The sequence below is a fragment of the Eublepharis macularius genome, chromosome 11, assembly GCF_028583425.1.
Source record: "Eublepharis macularius isolate TG4126 chromosome 11, MPM_Emac_v1.0, whole genome shotgun sequence".
NCBI lineage: Eukaryota > Metazoa > Chordata > Lepidosauria > Squamata > Eublepharidae > Eublepharis > Eublepharis macularius.
The window spans coordinates 8,169,124-8,185,343 of NC_072800.1; the positions used below are offsets into that span (position 1 = coordinate 8,169,124).

The 16,220-nt window shown below is 41.4% G+C and overlaps 1 protein-coding gene across 4 annotated transcripts in view; it reads right to left on the bottom strand.

Annotated features, from left to right (window-relative positions):
* GALNT1 (polypeptide N-acetylgalactosaminyltransferase 1) overlaps positions 1-16,220 on the bottom strand; it is a 176,224-nt gene that overhangs the window by 19,762 nt on the left and 140,242 nt on the right. For all 4 annotated transcript variants that reach the window (XM_054990995.1, XM_054990994.1, XM_054990993.1 and 1 more), the window contains 3 exons: positions 4,232-4,349; positions 2,703-2,883; positions 19-158 (listed from right to left, as the gene is read on the bottom strand). In XM_054990995.1, the coding sequence (XP_054846970.1) occupies positions 19-158; positions 2,703-2,883; positions 4,232-4,349 (439 nt within the window). The remainder of the gene's footprint in view (positions 1-18; positions 159-2,702; positions 2,884-4,231; positions 4,350-16,220) is intronic.

Here is a 16,220-nt window from a genome sequence, read left to right on the forward strand (position 1 = left end):
TCTATACTCAGTTTTTACCTCTCCCAAAGAGAAATAGTGGCGTGGTATTTGGGAATCAGGATAAACATTCTCTAGGTACCAAGAAAAGGGCTTGCATTGTAGTTTCTGTCTTAATCCAGCTCGCGATGATATGTCTCCATAATCTACTTTTGTAACTCCTGTAAAGAATGTTATATACACTGTTAGCTACAAACTGTAATGGAGCGCAAACGTAATTTAACATATTAATGCACATAAATTACTCTGCTTGAAAGGGGCCAATATGCGTAACTCTGAGGATGAGCTCTGAAGTAAAAAGATGCACACTTACACTGGAGATTTTTTACAACCATGGAAAGTCCCATACCTTTAAAAAAAAGCAGTGATGATATCTGTAATACTAGTACAGACAGTACAATTTCTTATTTACGTAACAGTTTCCATTAAAACTGTTTTCATGGTTTACAAGTAAGATTAAGTAACAGCAGTTAGAAGCTACAGAAACTAGGTTGAAACAGAGCCAGCTCAAAATTGACCACAAAAGTCAGAGATTTAGTACATTTATTTAAAATCTGGTGAGTCCTCATATGATACTAGGGCTGCGATAATGGCACAGATACTCTGACCCACAAACAGGTGTTGAGAATTCTCACTGCCCTGAATGTCAAGTTATCCTGGACGTTTAAAAACAATCTTTACAAGAGATCTTTACTAGCAAAGAAAGATGAACTCTGTTTGATCCACCCAGAAGCAACTGCCATTTTCACTCAGGGAAAAGGGAACAAATCTTGGCACCCACTGCTTCCTTTACTAGTCAGTTAGGAGTGTGTGATCTGGCTTTCTGACCTAGCTTTTATAACCGGATTTATGCCAATTTGACTAAATTCAGTTTTGTCATTTCAGATGAGAGAATCCTGGATCTGATCTACGAGGCCAGATCTTAAGGACCGAAATAATTTGGGTTAATTCAGCAGATGAAGCTTCAGCCTGGGGGCTGGCTGCTTCCTGGGCTTCTTGTGTGTGTGGTTTTTTTTCCAAAACAAGAGGGGAGGAGGAAGGGGGAAGCAGCCATGGGGGCGGGCAGTGAGTGGCCAATAGGGCAGGAACTCTCCAATGGGATTCATGGATGAGGAGAGAGCCTTTTTCAAACTGCCTGCAAGGAGTAAAAAAAGCAGGCTTGGCTCAAAGCAGCCTCCATTTTGTGCAGTCTGGTCTTCTGGAGACAGAAGAGAGAGACTGTGCTGCTGATGCTTGTGGCCTGCTCTCTTTGTCTTTGGATTAGCCACTACCACTGGATCTGCTGCTTGCCATTACTGCTATGCCAGCTTCTATATGGATGCTTGAGTTGCTTGATTCCTGAAGAGGAATTAAACTTCTTGCTAGAGTAGTTAGTTAATAGCACCTACCTAAATAAGGCATTTAAAAGGGAGAATTTTTCATCTCCAAGACAAGTTAGAGCCAAAACAATCAGCCAGCCTTTAAAGTAGGTACTAGTCAGAGAGTAGCTTTTAAAAAAATACTAGTTTGGGCTAGGCATTTTGGAGGCTTGGTAAATTTTTGTGGGTTAAGTGTGTTGTGCTAGCAAGTGAGTGTAGTGCAGTATGGTTAGGTTAAACAGTACTAAGAGGACAGAATGAGTGAGAGGAGTACAGTGGGGCTCTGGGCAAAAACCAGAGGGGTAGAAGGAAAGGGATCTGTGGCTCCCCCTTGACCTGTGCAGAGGAAGCCTGCCCTGGAACAGCCACTGCCCACCAGCCCAACCTCTGGCTTGGCAGGTGACGGCAAGAGGGCTCTCAAGGTTCTCTATGCTGAAGCAGCTGCAGGAGCACAACCCCCAGAGGTGCCTGAGGCAGAAACTGGCACTGGGCAGGGGCCTGCTGTTGAGACCCAGCAGTATAAGGTGTCCTTTGCAGTGGACTTGGGGGACATGAGTTTTCCAGTCCTCAAGCTCACCTCACAGAAATGGAGGATGCTGGAGGAACTGAGGGGTTAGCCTTCTCAGTTTCCCCTTAAGTGAACACGTTCTGGTCCTTCATAGCTAGTTATGAAATTCAAATCAGGGAAAATTTAATGACTTTCCAATGTTCAATTGAAATGAGATCCATTTGACACACAACCTGAAAGAAAAACTATTGGAGGTGATGGAGTCCAAGTAACTCTCCATTAGTAAATTATGCCTAGGTATGTGTAGTATGCCCTAAAGGTAATCCCCAGCAACTATGCATTCAAAAGATTTGGTCAGACTCACTTGAGAAAGTGCTAGCAATGAGATCCCAAGTGTGTTTAGAGCTCAAAACAAGCACCAAGCAGCCAAACTTCTGAAGACAAAACATTACTCCATGTCATTACAACACTACATGGCCAATTTTTTGGTTGCTGGCTGTCTTTTCAACTGTTCCAAATGGAAGGAGAACTGCAAGAATATGTAAGAAAAATACACCTAATTCATAAGTCACACATTCAAATTTTGTCCTTCCAGTAGACAGCAACCTTCCTCCCACCACACACCCTGGCCACATAAACAAATGTATGGTTGGGGGGAGGGCAATGTTCAGTGTTTCATGTGGAGAAGGACCCCAGATTACTTGCTGACTGCTCCCGTTAAAAAGATCTCAGGTAGCAGGGAAAACCCTCAGTACAAGCCTTTGGAGCACCACCATCACTGGGTAGACACTGGGTCTGACCCCATGTGCTACTTTTATGTTGACTTTCATGTTGCTCACCTGGGGAAATAATATAGAAGAAGTTCTTGAACTCATCCATCCAAACCTCTGCAAGCCGCCTATTATTTTTATTGATGATCTGACCTGTGCCTCCTGGGAAAGTATAAGGAGTGGCTTTTCGAAAAACATGACCAACGTGTGAACATGTCACAATTTCCAGAGTTCCCCCACACTGCCAAATCTAAAAGTGTCAGAACAAAGGTTATCATTTACTTAAACAGGATTTGCTCTAAAAGTTTTTCCAGAAGAGTGGGCAAGCCAAAAGGTACAAAAATTAAAATAATTTAATTTATAAAAATTAAATGTACATCACACATATGACTTGTGAATACTGCCTCCTCAGCATACCTAAGAACATACTGCAATTGGCTATTGCCCCCTCCCCTGACAGTACACCTTAAGAAAACATGAACATAAGAAGAGACCTGCTAGATCAGACCAGTAGCCTATGTAGTCTAGCATCCTCTTTTACACAGTGGCAACCAGTCCTGGACGGCCAACAAACAGGGCAGAGAGGTGTGCTGCCTCTGAACATGGTAGTTCTGCTTCCTCTCAATGGCTGGCAGCCACTGATGTATCATCCATGAATTTGTCTCCACAAATCCCTTTTTCAAGCCATCTAAGATCAAGGCCTCTGCTACATTCAGTGGTGCTGAATTTCCCAATTAAACTCCTTGTTTGGTAAAGGAGTGATATCTTTGTGCGGTATATACATCTTGGTAGAACAGCAAGAGACACTATGGATCCCTTTAAGCTGTTTTTAACGGCTTATTTTTATACTAACTTGTGATTTTATGATGTTTTTACTTGTAAGCTGCCTTGAGCAAGACTCTAGAGAGGAGGAGAGAACATTTCTTAAATGCAAGCATATATAAGCAAGTGAAGAGATTATGCAGTTACCAGTAGTAACTGAATTGGAGTTTTCAATAAATTTATATGCCATGTATTCATTATAAATACTCAAGGTGGCTTGAGTATTATTTAATAAAGAAGTTCTATTTGCAATTCAAAAACATTATCATAAGCATGCAGTCCATCACCACTACAGCATAAATGACTCCTAATGAGGCATTACGATGAGCTCCCTGATTTCAAACACTGCTCAATCCACTGTACACACTGAGGCTGGGAAGTGACCTTATGTGACCTATAGTTTTTTCCTTTAAGAGGTGTACAACACATATTTTGCATGGCCATCAGAAAGTGCTATGAGACTGAAGCCTTTACAAAAAAGGCAGTGAATTTGCTGAAGTATATCATTCACTGTTCATGTGTTTGAATCTGCCTCTGGCAATATCCTATTATATAAAAGGCAAGCTGTATTGGTGCGCCTCCAAAGGGTGCTGCCATGGCAGGAAGCCAAGGTGAGGTGGCCCATCCCTCCAGAGGGTGCTCCATTTTCTAGAGCTGTTTTTTTTTTTTAAACGGGCTTGGTTGCTAGTTAACACATATGCCTGCACTGTAGGAATCACTCTGGCAGCTATTATAAAATAATCAAAAATACATAGAATCAAAAGTTATATGCTTACCCGAAATGAAATCTCTAGATTTTCTCCTCCCCATATATCCATTCCAGCATCATATGTTCCAATTTCTTGAAAATAGTTCCTGTCTATGGAAAAAAGACCACCTGCCATAGTAGGTGTCCTGAAAGAAGACAAGTAGTTTTAAATTCAAACCATACGTTTCTTTTATTCTAAAGCTTTCCTACAATGTAGCTACACTAATGTGGTTAAGTCCTCCTGCATTGAAGGTTCATATGATTCTAGTAGGGATATGTGATTCGGATATCCGATTCGGGAAAAATACCCAAATTGGACCCAATTTGCAAAGATTCGGGATTTCCGAAATGGCCCCAGCATGCCGGGCCTGTTTCGGAAACCCTGAACCAAAGATTCCCAAAGCTATTTTTTTTCCAGAATAAAGAGGGGTACAGAAAGAAGAGGGGGGGGGGAATAACAGGGTCAAGGGAACAGTAAGATTTTGCACTACAAGAGTTATTAAAACACAGAGTACACAAAACATATCTTAATCAGAGTTTCGCTACTGTTCTTAGAATACCAAGTGCACAAAAACCTAATCTTTTTCAATATTTATCCACATAGCAATAGAAATTGCAACTATTAAGTCCCATTACTATATACTACGCATACTTAGTGCCTCCCACCTCCTTCCCCATACTTAGTAATAAAAAATTAATAATCAAAAAGTAAAAACTCCTCATTCCATTATTACTACACTATTTCATCTTATCTTTTTATGTAACTGATTAATATAGCAATCCTGTCTACTTATCCCTAGTTTTATCCATGTTTCTATATCTACAAACTGTTCTAGCAATTATATATTTAATTATATATTCATATATTTCCCCATTTGTCAGACTGTAACCTCTTATAAGCTATATACAATAAGCCAGTATGTGATCTTATTCCTCTTTATAAAACTGCAACATCTTATTTATTCTATTCTTTATAAGCAAAATAATTCCCTCATTTCTCTTCAGATTCACTTATTGGTCTTCTATTTATATAACTTGTCAGTTTTGCCATCACTGCATACTCTGCCATCTTGTCTTTCCAGATTTCCTTTGTTGGACATTCATCTTCTTTCCATTTACTCGCAAATGTCACTCTTGCTGCCGTCAACAAATATCTGAATAATTCATGTAATGTTTTATCAATATTTTCTGGTATTATTCCCAGCAACATAGTCTGGGGTTTTAAGGCAAAATCTAGTTTAAAATTTTTTGCATCTCAGCATGAATGTCTTTCCAAAATTTTTTGCTTTTTTTGCATGTCCACCACATATGATAAAGAGTCATCCACTTCTTTACATTTCCAACATGACCCTATATATTTCTTGTCTATTTTTTCAATATCTTTTGACGTGATATACCATTTTATTTATTTATTTATTTATTTAAAATTTGTATTCCACCCTCCCCGCAAGCGGGATCAGGGCGGGTACCAACATATTAAAAATACAATTAAAATACAATTAAAAAATCATATTCATTAAAAAAACATATTTAAAACAAGATGGTGGACAGCCTTCACAGGGAGGGTTTTATACATCCACATCCCCCCCCCCCGGCCGGCGGAGGCCCAGCCTCAGCCATATGCCTGGCGGAACAACTCTGTCTTGCAGGCCTGGCGAAAAGATAGTAAGTCCTGCTGGACCCTGATTTCAGCAGACAGAGCGTTCCACCAGGTGGGAGCCAGGACCAAAAAGGCTCTGGCTCTAGTCGAGGCTAGGCGGGCCTCCTTGGGGCCAGGGACCACCAACAGCTGTTTGTCCCCTGATTGGAGTGTCCTCTGGGGAATATATGGGGAGAGAGGGTCCCGTAGATACGCTCGTCCCAGTCCGCACAGGGCCTTATAGGTCAATACCAGAACCTTGAATCTGATCCGGCACTCCACTGGCAACCAATGCAGCTCGCATAAGAATGGTGTTATATGCGCCTTATTTGGCACTCTCGTAATAACACGCACCGCTGCATTTTGTACCAGCTGTAATCTCCGGGTCAGGCTCAAAGGCAGCCCCGCGTAAAGCGAGTTACAGTAATCTAGCCTACAGATGACCGTTACTTGGATCACTGTAGTTAAGTCATGGGTTGACAGGTAAGGGACAAGTTGCCTGGTCTGCCGCACATGGAAAAATGAGGACCTGACAACTGCTGTGACCTGTGCCTCCATTTTCAGGGAGGCATCCAAGATCACCCCTAGGCTCTTAACTCTTGGAACTGGCACTAATGGTGCCCCATCGAGGGCCGGGAGCCGGAGTCCCGAACCTAATCCCCCGTGGCTCAAGTACAGGACCTCCGTCTTCGTCGGGTTCAGTTTCAGCCGACTCTGCTTCAACCAACCAGTCACGGCTGCAAAAGCATGTTCCAGGACATCTGGGGCTGAGCCATCATCAGATACAACTGGGTGTCATCTGCATATTGATGACACCCAAGTCCGAAACTGCACCAACTGGGCAAGGGGGCGCATATAGATGTTAAACAATAAAGGGGAGAGTATTGCTCCCTGCAGGACCCTGCACACCAAAGGGTGGAGGGTTGACAATTTCTCTCCACGTGCCAACCTCTGTCCCCGACCATCTGAAAGATATACCATTTTTTCAATATCTTTTGGCGTGATATACCATCTTATACCAGTTCTCCCTTAGTATTTGACTTGCCGTGAACTTTATACCCTTTGTCCAAAGATTCTCCCACTGTTGAAATGTTATCTCTTCTCCAAAATTTTGCATCCATTTTACCATGCAGATTTCAACTTGCTCTGTTTCTGTATCATATTGAAGTAAAAGTTTATAAATGTGACCCAGAATGTCCTTCTTTTGTGTAATTATTTTCTCAAATTCTGTAAGGTCTCTTAATTGTCCTCTATAAACTTTAAGAGCTTCTTTGAATCTGGAGACAGCCTGAAAGTATATCAGCCATTGTATTTTTATTCCTTCATCTTGGATTTCTTGCCATGATTTTATCTTCCCTTGAGAGTTTATCATATCTCTATATGTTATTAGGTCATTGTCTTTTCTCTGGTTTTTATCACAAAAAGCTTCAATTGGTGATATCAATGGACTCATTCTCTTTCTAACTGATTCCCAAATTTGTATCAGGCTGTCCCTTATAACATGATTCTTTTGTTGTCTCCTTGTTATTTTTGTTACCCAAAGGTAATTATGCAGCTAATCTGCTAAATCCACTGTCTCTAATTTTATTAATCTGTCTTTAGGGCTTCGTGTCCAATCAATAATCCAAATCAAGCCTGCTGCTTGATAATATAACTTGATATTTGGAACCGTCAGCCCTCCTCTACATCTTTCATTTTGTAGTATCTTGAATCTTACTCTTGGTTTTTTGCCATTCCAAACAAATTGATTTATTTGTCTCTGCCAGTCTTTCAATGTCTTATCTTTTATGCTGATAGGGAACATTTGAAACAAAAAATTAATTTTTGGTAAAATATTCATTTTAATTGCAGATATCCTTCCTATCCAGAACAGCTTTAACTTGGACCATTTTTCTAAATCTTTTTGGATTCTCCTCCACAATGCCTCATAGTTATCTGTAAACAGTGTTTCCTTTTGTCCTGTTATATTTATGCCCAAATATTTCATTGCACTTATTGCTATCTCACATTCTGATGCTTCCTGAATTCTTTCTTCTTCTTGCCTTGTTAAAAACTTGGTAATTATTTTTTTTCCTATTGATTTTAAACCCTATTTTCCAAAATTCATGAGCTGATCCATAACATCTTGTATTGTCTTCTGTGGGTTCAAAATTGTCATAAGCATATCGTCTGCATAGCATTTCAATTTAAATTCCTCATCTACTTCCAAACCTTTTATTTTGGAGTCTTGTCTTAACTTTGAGGCAAAAATCTCCATTGCTAAAATGAATAGTTGTGGTGATAGTGGGCATCCTTGTCTAGTGCCCTTTTCTGTTAATACTCCATTAATTAAAAGCTTTGCCTTTTGCTTTGCATAAATTCCTTTTATCCAATTTTCAAACTTTAGGCCAGAGTTTAAATTTTGTATTACTTTATATAGAAAAATCCAAGAAAGATTATCAAATGCTTTTTCAGCATCTAAAAAGACAAATGCCGACTTATGTCCTTTTTTCCCCACCAGCTCCACTGCGTCGATCACAAATCGAACGTTCTCTTTCATATATTTCCTTGGGACAAAGCTGGTCTGATCAGCATGTATTATATTTGCTATGCATCTTTTAAGTCTTTCTGCCAAGATGAAGGTGAATAATTTATAATCCACATTCAGCAACGAAACAGGTCTATACAACTGAGGTAACGTTGGATCATTTCCCTCTTTATGAATCAGCGATATATGTGCCTCCTGCCACGTTTCAGGTAAAATCTTATCTTCACTTATTTTATTCATTACTTTCTGGAGCGGCAGCATCAGTTCTTCCAAGCATTTGTAATACATGGCTGTTAATCCATCTGGGCCTGGTGCTTTACCTTTTTTCATTTTTTCTATAGCTTGTGTGAATTCTTGCACTGTAATATTATGATTCAACATCTCTTTATCTTCTGATTTAAACTTTGGGATTAATGTATCTTTGATGTAATCTTCCATTCCTTGTTCTGTGGAAATTTTTCTCGTATAATTTAGAAAAAAAGGCTTTAAATTGTTGATGTATTTCTTTTTTTATATATGTAATTCCATCATGTTTTTTGACTGCTGTGATCTTTCTTCTCTCAGTTTCATTTCTTAGATGATAAGTTAGGAAATGGCCTGGTTTGTTTGCATGCTCAAAGTGTTTCTGCTTGATAGAGCTTAATTTCTTCTGCATTTCTTCAAATCGCAGTAAGTCCAATTGACTTCTTAATTGCTTAATCTCAATCAATATTATTTTCTTAAATGATTTCATATGTTGTTCTTCCAAACATTGAATTTTGGCTATAATTTCATTCATATTTTTTGCTTTCTCCTTCCTTCTTTTTGCTATCAAGGCTATCAGATTCCCTCTCATGAAAGCTTTACTTGCTTTCCAGACTGTGGTAATATAAACATCAATGGTACAATTCAATTTGAAAAATTCTTCTAATTCTTTCTTACATTTCTTTAAAATATCATCCTGTAATAGTATATTGTCATTAGCCTCCATCTTCTTGTCCTGCTTTCTTCTTGCCACTCTACCAGTAAGGGATTATGATCAGCATAAATTTTCGGTTGTATCTCTACTTTCTTTAAATTCATTAATGCAGTTTTAGATATCCAGCACATATCTATCCTTGAGTATGTCTGATGTCTATCAGAAAAAAAAGTATAATCCTTTACTTTAGGATTCAGAGTTCTCCAAGCGTCTATCAAGTGAAGCACTTTCATATGCTGCATGACATTTTGGGGCAGTTTCCCTCCTCTTGTTCTTTTCGATCGATCCATCTTTGTATCCAGCACTCCATTCATATCCCCCAAAATAATTTCTCCTTGAAAATCCAGCAATTAATCAAAAAAACTTTCATAAAATTTTTCTTTGGCAGTGTTTGGTGCGTAAATTACAGCTAAGGTACTAATTCTTCCATTTGGGTGTTTAATTTTCAATAATATATATCTTCCATCTAAATCTTTCATTTCCTCCATTATATTAATTTGTTGGTTTCTAACATAGACCGCCACTCCTCTCTTCTTCTCTTCCGCCGATGATAAATAGGCCTTACCTAATTTTTTGTTCTCTAAAATGTTCATGCTTTTTCTTAATATGGGTTTCTTGAAGACATATTATATCCACTTTCTGCTTCCTTAATAGATTAGATATTTTAAATTGTTTTGATGGGGAGTTTAAGCCATTAATATTTACTGAAAAAATACTAAAGTTTCCCATATTGTTAGTATGTTGCCACTTGATCCAGTTTCCCCTCTTCACCCTCTGATGTTTTGTCTCTTTGCGCCTGCTGATCATCCAGAGTATTTTCAGCTGCCAATTCTTCAAGCAGTTGTTTAGCTTGTTCAGTTGTTTAGCTTGTTCAGTATCAGTCTCCTCACCTTCAGTAACAAAACTTCAAGAGCAAATGAAATTTTCCAGTAATATCTCTTTCCTTCGTAACAGTTGCCTCAGAGAATTAAAATCTTTTCTATTTTTCAACAGGCTTTGTGGAAGATCTTGGTAAATTTGTATTTCTGTCCCCAAAACTTTAAGTGGATTTTCTCTTTGTTTCTTCAGGATCAAGTCTCTTGTTTTCCTATGTGTAAATTTTACCAATATATCTCGTGATCTTTTGAGTCTTGCCCCAAATCTTGAGTAAATCAGCTTATTGGATCGGGGGAACTCTGTTGACGTGATTTATCTGGATTTCAGTAAAGCTTTTGATAGGGTTCCCCATGACATTCTGATGGGCAAACTGGAAGACTGTGGAGTAGACTATAGGACAGTTTGGTGGATACGGAACTGGTTGGAGGACTGCACTCAAAGAGTGGTGGTCAACGGCGTTTCATCAGATTGGAGGGAGGTGTCCAGTGGGGTGCCGCAGGGCTCAGTTTTGGGCCCGGTACTTTTCAATATTTTTATCAATGATCTGGATGAAGGAGTGGAAGGGCTGCTCATTAAATTTGCTGATGATACCAAATTGGGAGGGGTAGCAAACACCCAAAAAGATAGAATTAAAATTCAACAAGACCTGAATACTCTGGAGAAGTGGGCAGCTGTGAATAGGATGCAATTCAACAAAGACAGGTGCACAGTATTACATCTGGGCCACAAAAATGAGAAGCACAAATACTGGATGGGGGATACACTTCTGGGCAGTAGTATATGCAAAAGGGATCTTGGGGTAAGAGTGGACTGTAAACTGAATATGAGCAGTCAATGTGATGCGGTGGCAAAAAAGGCTAATTCAATCCTGGGTCGTATCAAAGGGGCCATAGCATCAAAATTGCAGGAGGTCATAGCCCCTCTCTATACTGCCTTGGTCAGGCCACACCTGGAGTATTGTGTGCAGTTCTGGAGGCCTCACTTCAAAAAGGATGTGGACAAAATCGAGAGGGTGCAGAGGAGAGCGACAAGAATGATCAGGGGTCTGGAAACTGAGCCCTACGAGGAAAGGCTGAGGGCCTTGGGAATGTTTAGTTTGGAGAAGAGGAGGTTGAGGGGGGACATGATTGCTCTCTTTAAATATTTGAAAGGCTGTCATTTGGAGGAGGGCAAGGAGCTGTTCCAGTTGGCAGCAGAGGGTAAGACGCGAAGCAATGGGCTAAAACTACATGCACAAAGGTACCGGCTGGATATTAGGAAAAACTTTTTCACGGTCAGAGTAGTTCAAAAGCGGAATCAGCTGCCTAGGGAGGTGGTGAGCTCCCCTTCACTGGCAGTTTTCAAGAAGAGGCTGGATGAATACTTTTCAGAGATGCTTTAGGCTGATCCTGCACTGGGCAGGGGGTTGGACTAGATGGTCTGTATGGCCCCTTCCAACTCTATGATTCTGATTCTAAATCCTGTATATTTGATAATTCTCTAAGCAATCTTCCTTGATCTTGAAGTGATCTTGCAATAACCCTCTGAATTCTTCCTCCAAATCTTTTTTTATAAAATCCTCAGGCACAAAACAAAACCGTACATTTAAAATTCTGCTTTGTACTTCAAGAGTTTCTATCTTTGGGTTAGAACCTCTTGCTTCAGTTTGAGAGTTTTATATTGACATTTAAGTACCTCAAAATCCTGTGTATTCTTCTGTACAGTTTTTTTAACTTCTCCCAGTCCCACTGCAAATTCTTGTTTCAAAGCTGAGATGTCTTTCTTTATCTTCTCGTATGCATTCTGATCATCTGATTTAATATTTTGTTGAGTACGTTCCTCTGACTTTTTAAGCAGATCCTCTATTTGAGATGTGATAGTTAGAGAGTGTATCTTTAGATTCTGTTGAATTCTATCGATACAATCTTGAGAATCTGATTCATCCTCACTATCATTCTTTTTCTTCTCCTTTCTTCTGGTGGTCATTTTTTGCAAACTCTTTGATCTCCTCTCTAAAAAATTTCATACAGATTTCTCATATATCTCCTAGAGGAACTTTGACATACAAGTTGTGTACTTATCAAGATTAATCTTCAAGGCTTTAACAAAAATAGCAAAGCAAGAGAAAGAAGTTAATTAAAAATGAGCAGGAAAGATATCAATATGGCGTAAAAATAATAAGACATTAAAGCAACATGATAGAAACAGAATAGAAATGCTAAATATAGAGAAGAGAAAGAGAAAAGGGGGTAATAAAACAAATTAATAGAAATCAATCTTAGTTTATTAATATTATTAGTCCAAGTATCTTATATATATAAATATATAAGATCCCTCAATTACACCATTAGTATTTTGTTTAGAAGATTAGATTGTTACGCACTCCTGTAATATTCCTTTTCACTTTGGCTGTGTCAGTTAATGTTCAGTAACTGAACCTAACAATATAATACAAGGGCAACCAATATAACAACCAGTAAAACAAAATTTAATGTAACAATAATGAATTAAAGTCCAAGAACTGAACCAGACATGAAAGTAAGCCCCCATATAAGGGAGACACAGGCAGCAATAGTCAATGCAACACAGCAGCATAGTAAGGTGCAAAGTAAGTGCAGTAAGGATTTTAAAACATCTTGTTTGAAGACAAAGCCTTGAATTCTTAATGTTGGTTGACTTGTGTGTTTTCTCTACAGATGTCCACGAGCAAACAAGGGGTACAAAGACCCCAACAACTCTACAACGACTCTCGAAAAAACAGAGGACCACCTTTGGCTCTGTAGGCATCATGTTGCTGCAATAGAGATTCTAGGTGCTTCATTGTGTTCAAGGTGGTCCTCTGTTTTTTCAACTCCTGAGAAAGAGATTCTTCCTCAGTTCTTTGCTTGCTCCTTGTAGAGTCGTTGGGGTCTTTGTACCCCTTGTTTGCCCTTCAGCCCACACCTCGCCGCTGGGCACCTCATTCATCCGGTGCTGTCAGTGCCAGGGAGTTCCCTGGCCCCGTCAGCAGTGGGTGAAGGGGGTGGAGGGGAGGCGGGCTTCAGCCTGCGCCTTGCCTCCAGGCACCGTGTTCACCCAGTGCTGATGGGGCCAGCAGGTGAAGGGGCGGCAGGGAGGTGGGCTTCAGCCTGCTTCTCAGCGCCGGGAGCCTTGTTCACCCACTGCTGATGGGGCCAGGGAGTCGTTGGGGTCTTTGTACCCCTTGTTTGCCCTTCAGCCCACACCTCACCGCTGGGCACCTCATTCATCCGGTGCTGTCGGTGCCAGGGAGTTCCCTGGCCCCGTCAGCAGTGGGTGAAGGGGGTGGCGGGGAGGCACACTTCAGCTCGCACCTTGCTGTTGGGCACCTCGTTCACCTGGTGCTGTCGGGGCCAGGGAGTTGTTGCCCCGTCAGCAATGGGTGAGGGCGGCGTCTGGCGCTTCGTTCACCTGGTGCTGTTGGGGCCAGAGAGTTCCCTGGGCCTGTCAGCAGTGGGTGAAGGGGATGGCGGGAGGTGGGCTTCAGCCTGTGCCTTGCTGCTGGGCACCTTGTTCACCCATTGCTAATGGGGCCAGGGAGTTCCCTGGCTTCGTCAGCAGTGGGTAAAGGGGGTGGCAGGAAGGTGGGCTTCAGCCCACACCTTGCCCACCGCATGCCTTGTTCACCCAGTGCTAGTCTGCATCTCACCACCGGGGACCTTGTTCATCTGGTGCTGATGGGGCCGGGGAGTTCCCGGGCCCCGTCAACAGTGGGTGAAGGCAGTGGCAGGGAAGCAGGGAGGCGGCTGCGGGGAGCTGGCCATTGACTGGATGCCAGGGAGATGGAGAGAGACTGCCCGCCTTCCTGGCATCGGTTGAAGAGGAGGCAGCGGCAGGGGGCTAGTTTAAACTAGTCACCCCGCTCACTGACCTGATGCAGGGGAGACAGGGAATTCCCTCCCTCCTCCACAATCAGGTTAAGAAGAAGCTGCGGGATGGGTACAGGGAAGCTTCAATGTGCTCTGAATCTTTTCGGAGCATTTCAAAGTGAGCCAAGAAGCAATTTCCGAAGTGGCTTGCCGCTTTGTAAATTGCTTATTTCCTACTCTTTTTCCTGCTTCGTAAATTATGAAGCGGGAAAACCGAATCTTTTTTGCTGCACACCCCTACTAGTAGGATTCATATCTTGCTTTTTTTTTACCATCAGACATATGGGGCAATGAAACCAGAATAGAGGAGGATCATTTTTTGAAACTGCTATTTTATCTGCTAGTCTAACCAACTGACTGGCAACTGAGCATTTCCAAATTGCTGAGTGTGGAAAATACAGTCCTGGAGAAGCAGATGGTGTGGTTTAGCACTCTGGCTAAGATTACACACCTAGGTGTTCTGTGGTGAAACTTCATCAAGCCGCACAATTCATGAGGTAAGTTTAGGCACATCAGTCCTCTCTCTGTATGTGTAGGAGTGTTGTAAGGAGGACAGACAAAACAGGAAGCATTTTAAATTTTCTTGTGGCCTCAAGATTCAGATCCCAGTTTCCTCTTCCCCCTCCCCACCCCAACTACACTTCAAATACATTGCATTAGGCCATCATGGCAGTGATATGCATATATCTCCTGTGAGAGTTTGTATTTCCTGCCTGAATGGAGTTGGGGAGGGCTGGATGTAGAGGTGGGAGATGTGCCCAGGACTCATGCAACCATACACAGCCTGAAGGGCTTGCGTGCCACTGGACAAGAAGGAACAGGATTGTTCTGCCCTGAAGATCCTCCAACATGGGTGGACTAGGCCCACGACAAGACTGAGTCCTTAAGATTTATGTATCTATAAATTAATGTGGATTCTGTATTCAGCATCGTAGTAATTAAGAAGGAATGGCAGCAAGATTTAGGTAGCTATTTATTAAAGAAGGCGTGGAAGATAAGCTTCAATCAAAACAATGTTAATTTCATTTGTTGCTGCTGATGTTGCAGCTGAGTATCATATGAACTTTCATACATTAACAGCCATCATCCTACAGGTGTCATTTGGATAAAAACCTGCAACAGCTGTTCAACAGCTGTTGAACAGCTGTTTACCTGCAACAGCTGTTTACCTGCAACAGCTGTTCATTGAGTGGTCTTCTGTGCAGCCATATATGGGATCTGCACATGTGCAGGCCAGTCACAGATGTCCTAGAGGCATAAGACACTCACCTAGCTTTTTCACACTTTTCATAGAATCGTAGAATTCCACTGTAGAATCGTAGAATTCGCAGCTATAAAAGGCAGGGCAAGTGGCTTCTTCCTCAGTTCTCTAAGCTGCCAGTAAAGAAGGAAGGTTAGAACAAAGAACTCACAGCAGGAAAGCATGGAGGAATGTGTGCCTGCACAGAAGACCACTCAATGAAAAACAGTTACAGGTAAGTACAACCCTGCTTTCATTGTCCCGTCTTCTGTGAAGTCCCACATGGGAGATTATCAAGCTAACTTACCCCTGAGGAGGGTATGAAGTTATTGGAAAATACTCTTCGGAACTCCCTTGTCAACAACTGCATCCCATCTGTAGTCCACACCAATGGCACAATTGAACTCAAGACAATAGCCCTGGTTGACAGTGGACAACGCCCAAGCATCCTGGGTGACAGACAGGCTTGCAGAGGACACAATGAGTTGTTTGGTGGGGTAAGAGAGGGTCTGGCACCAAAGGCTCTGCTTACTCGGACCAGATTTATCTTTCAAAGAACAGGAACCATCTTTTGACTTAGTTCTGAAGTACCTCCTACAGGGTTGAATGGAGGTGGAGGACAGCTGCTGAGAGCCTCTAGTTCATCACAACTGAGAATGGAACCGATTGTATCTATTATACGGTGGGTACAGCCAAGGGGGATATCTCTGCCTAAACTGATTTGGGTAGAGAGGTGTGATACCCAAAGATCTAGCTGTCACCTTATCATCCTTAATGTTTTTCAGTGCCTTGTCCGTAGTGGATGAAAATAGGTCTGAGTCTTCAAAGGGAAGTCTTCTACTCTCATCCTAAAGTGAGGGGCTAGTGCTGTGGTTCTAATCCAAGCATGTTTACGAATGACTATAGCAGAA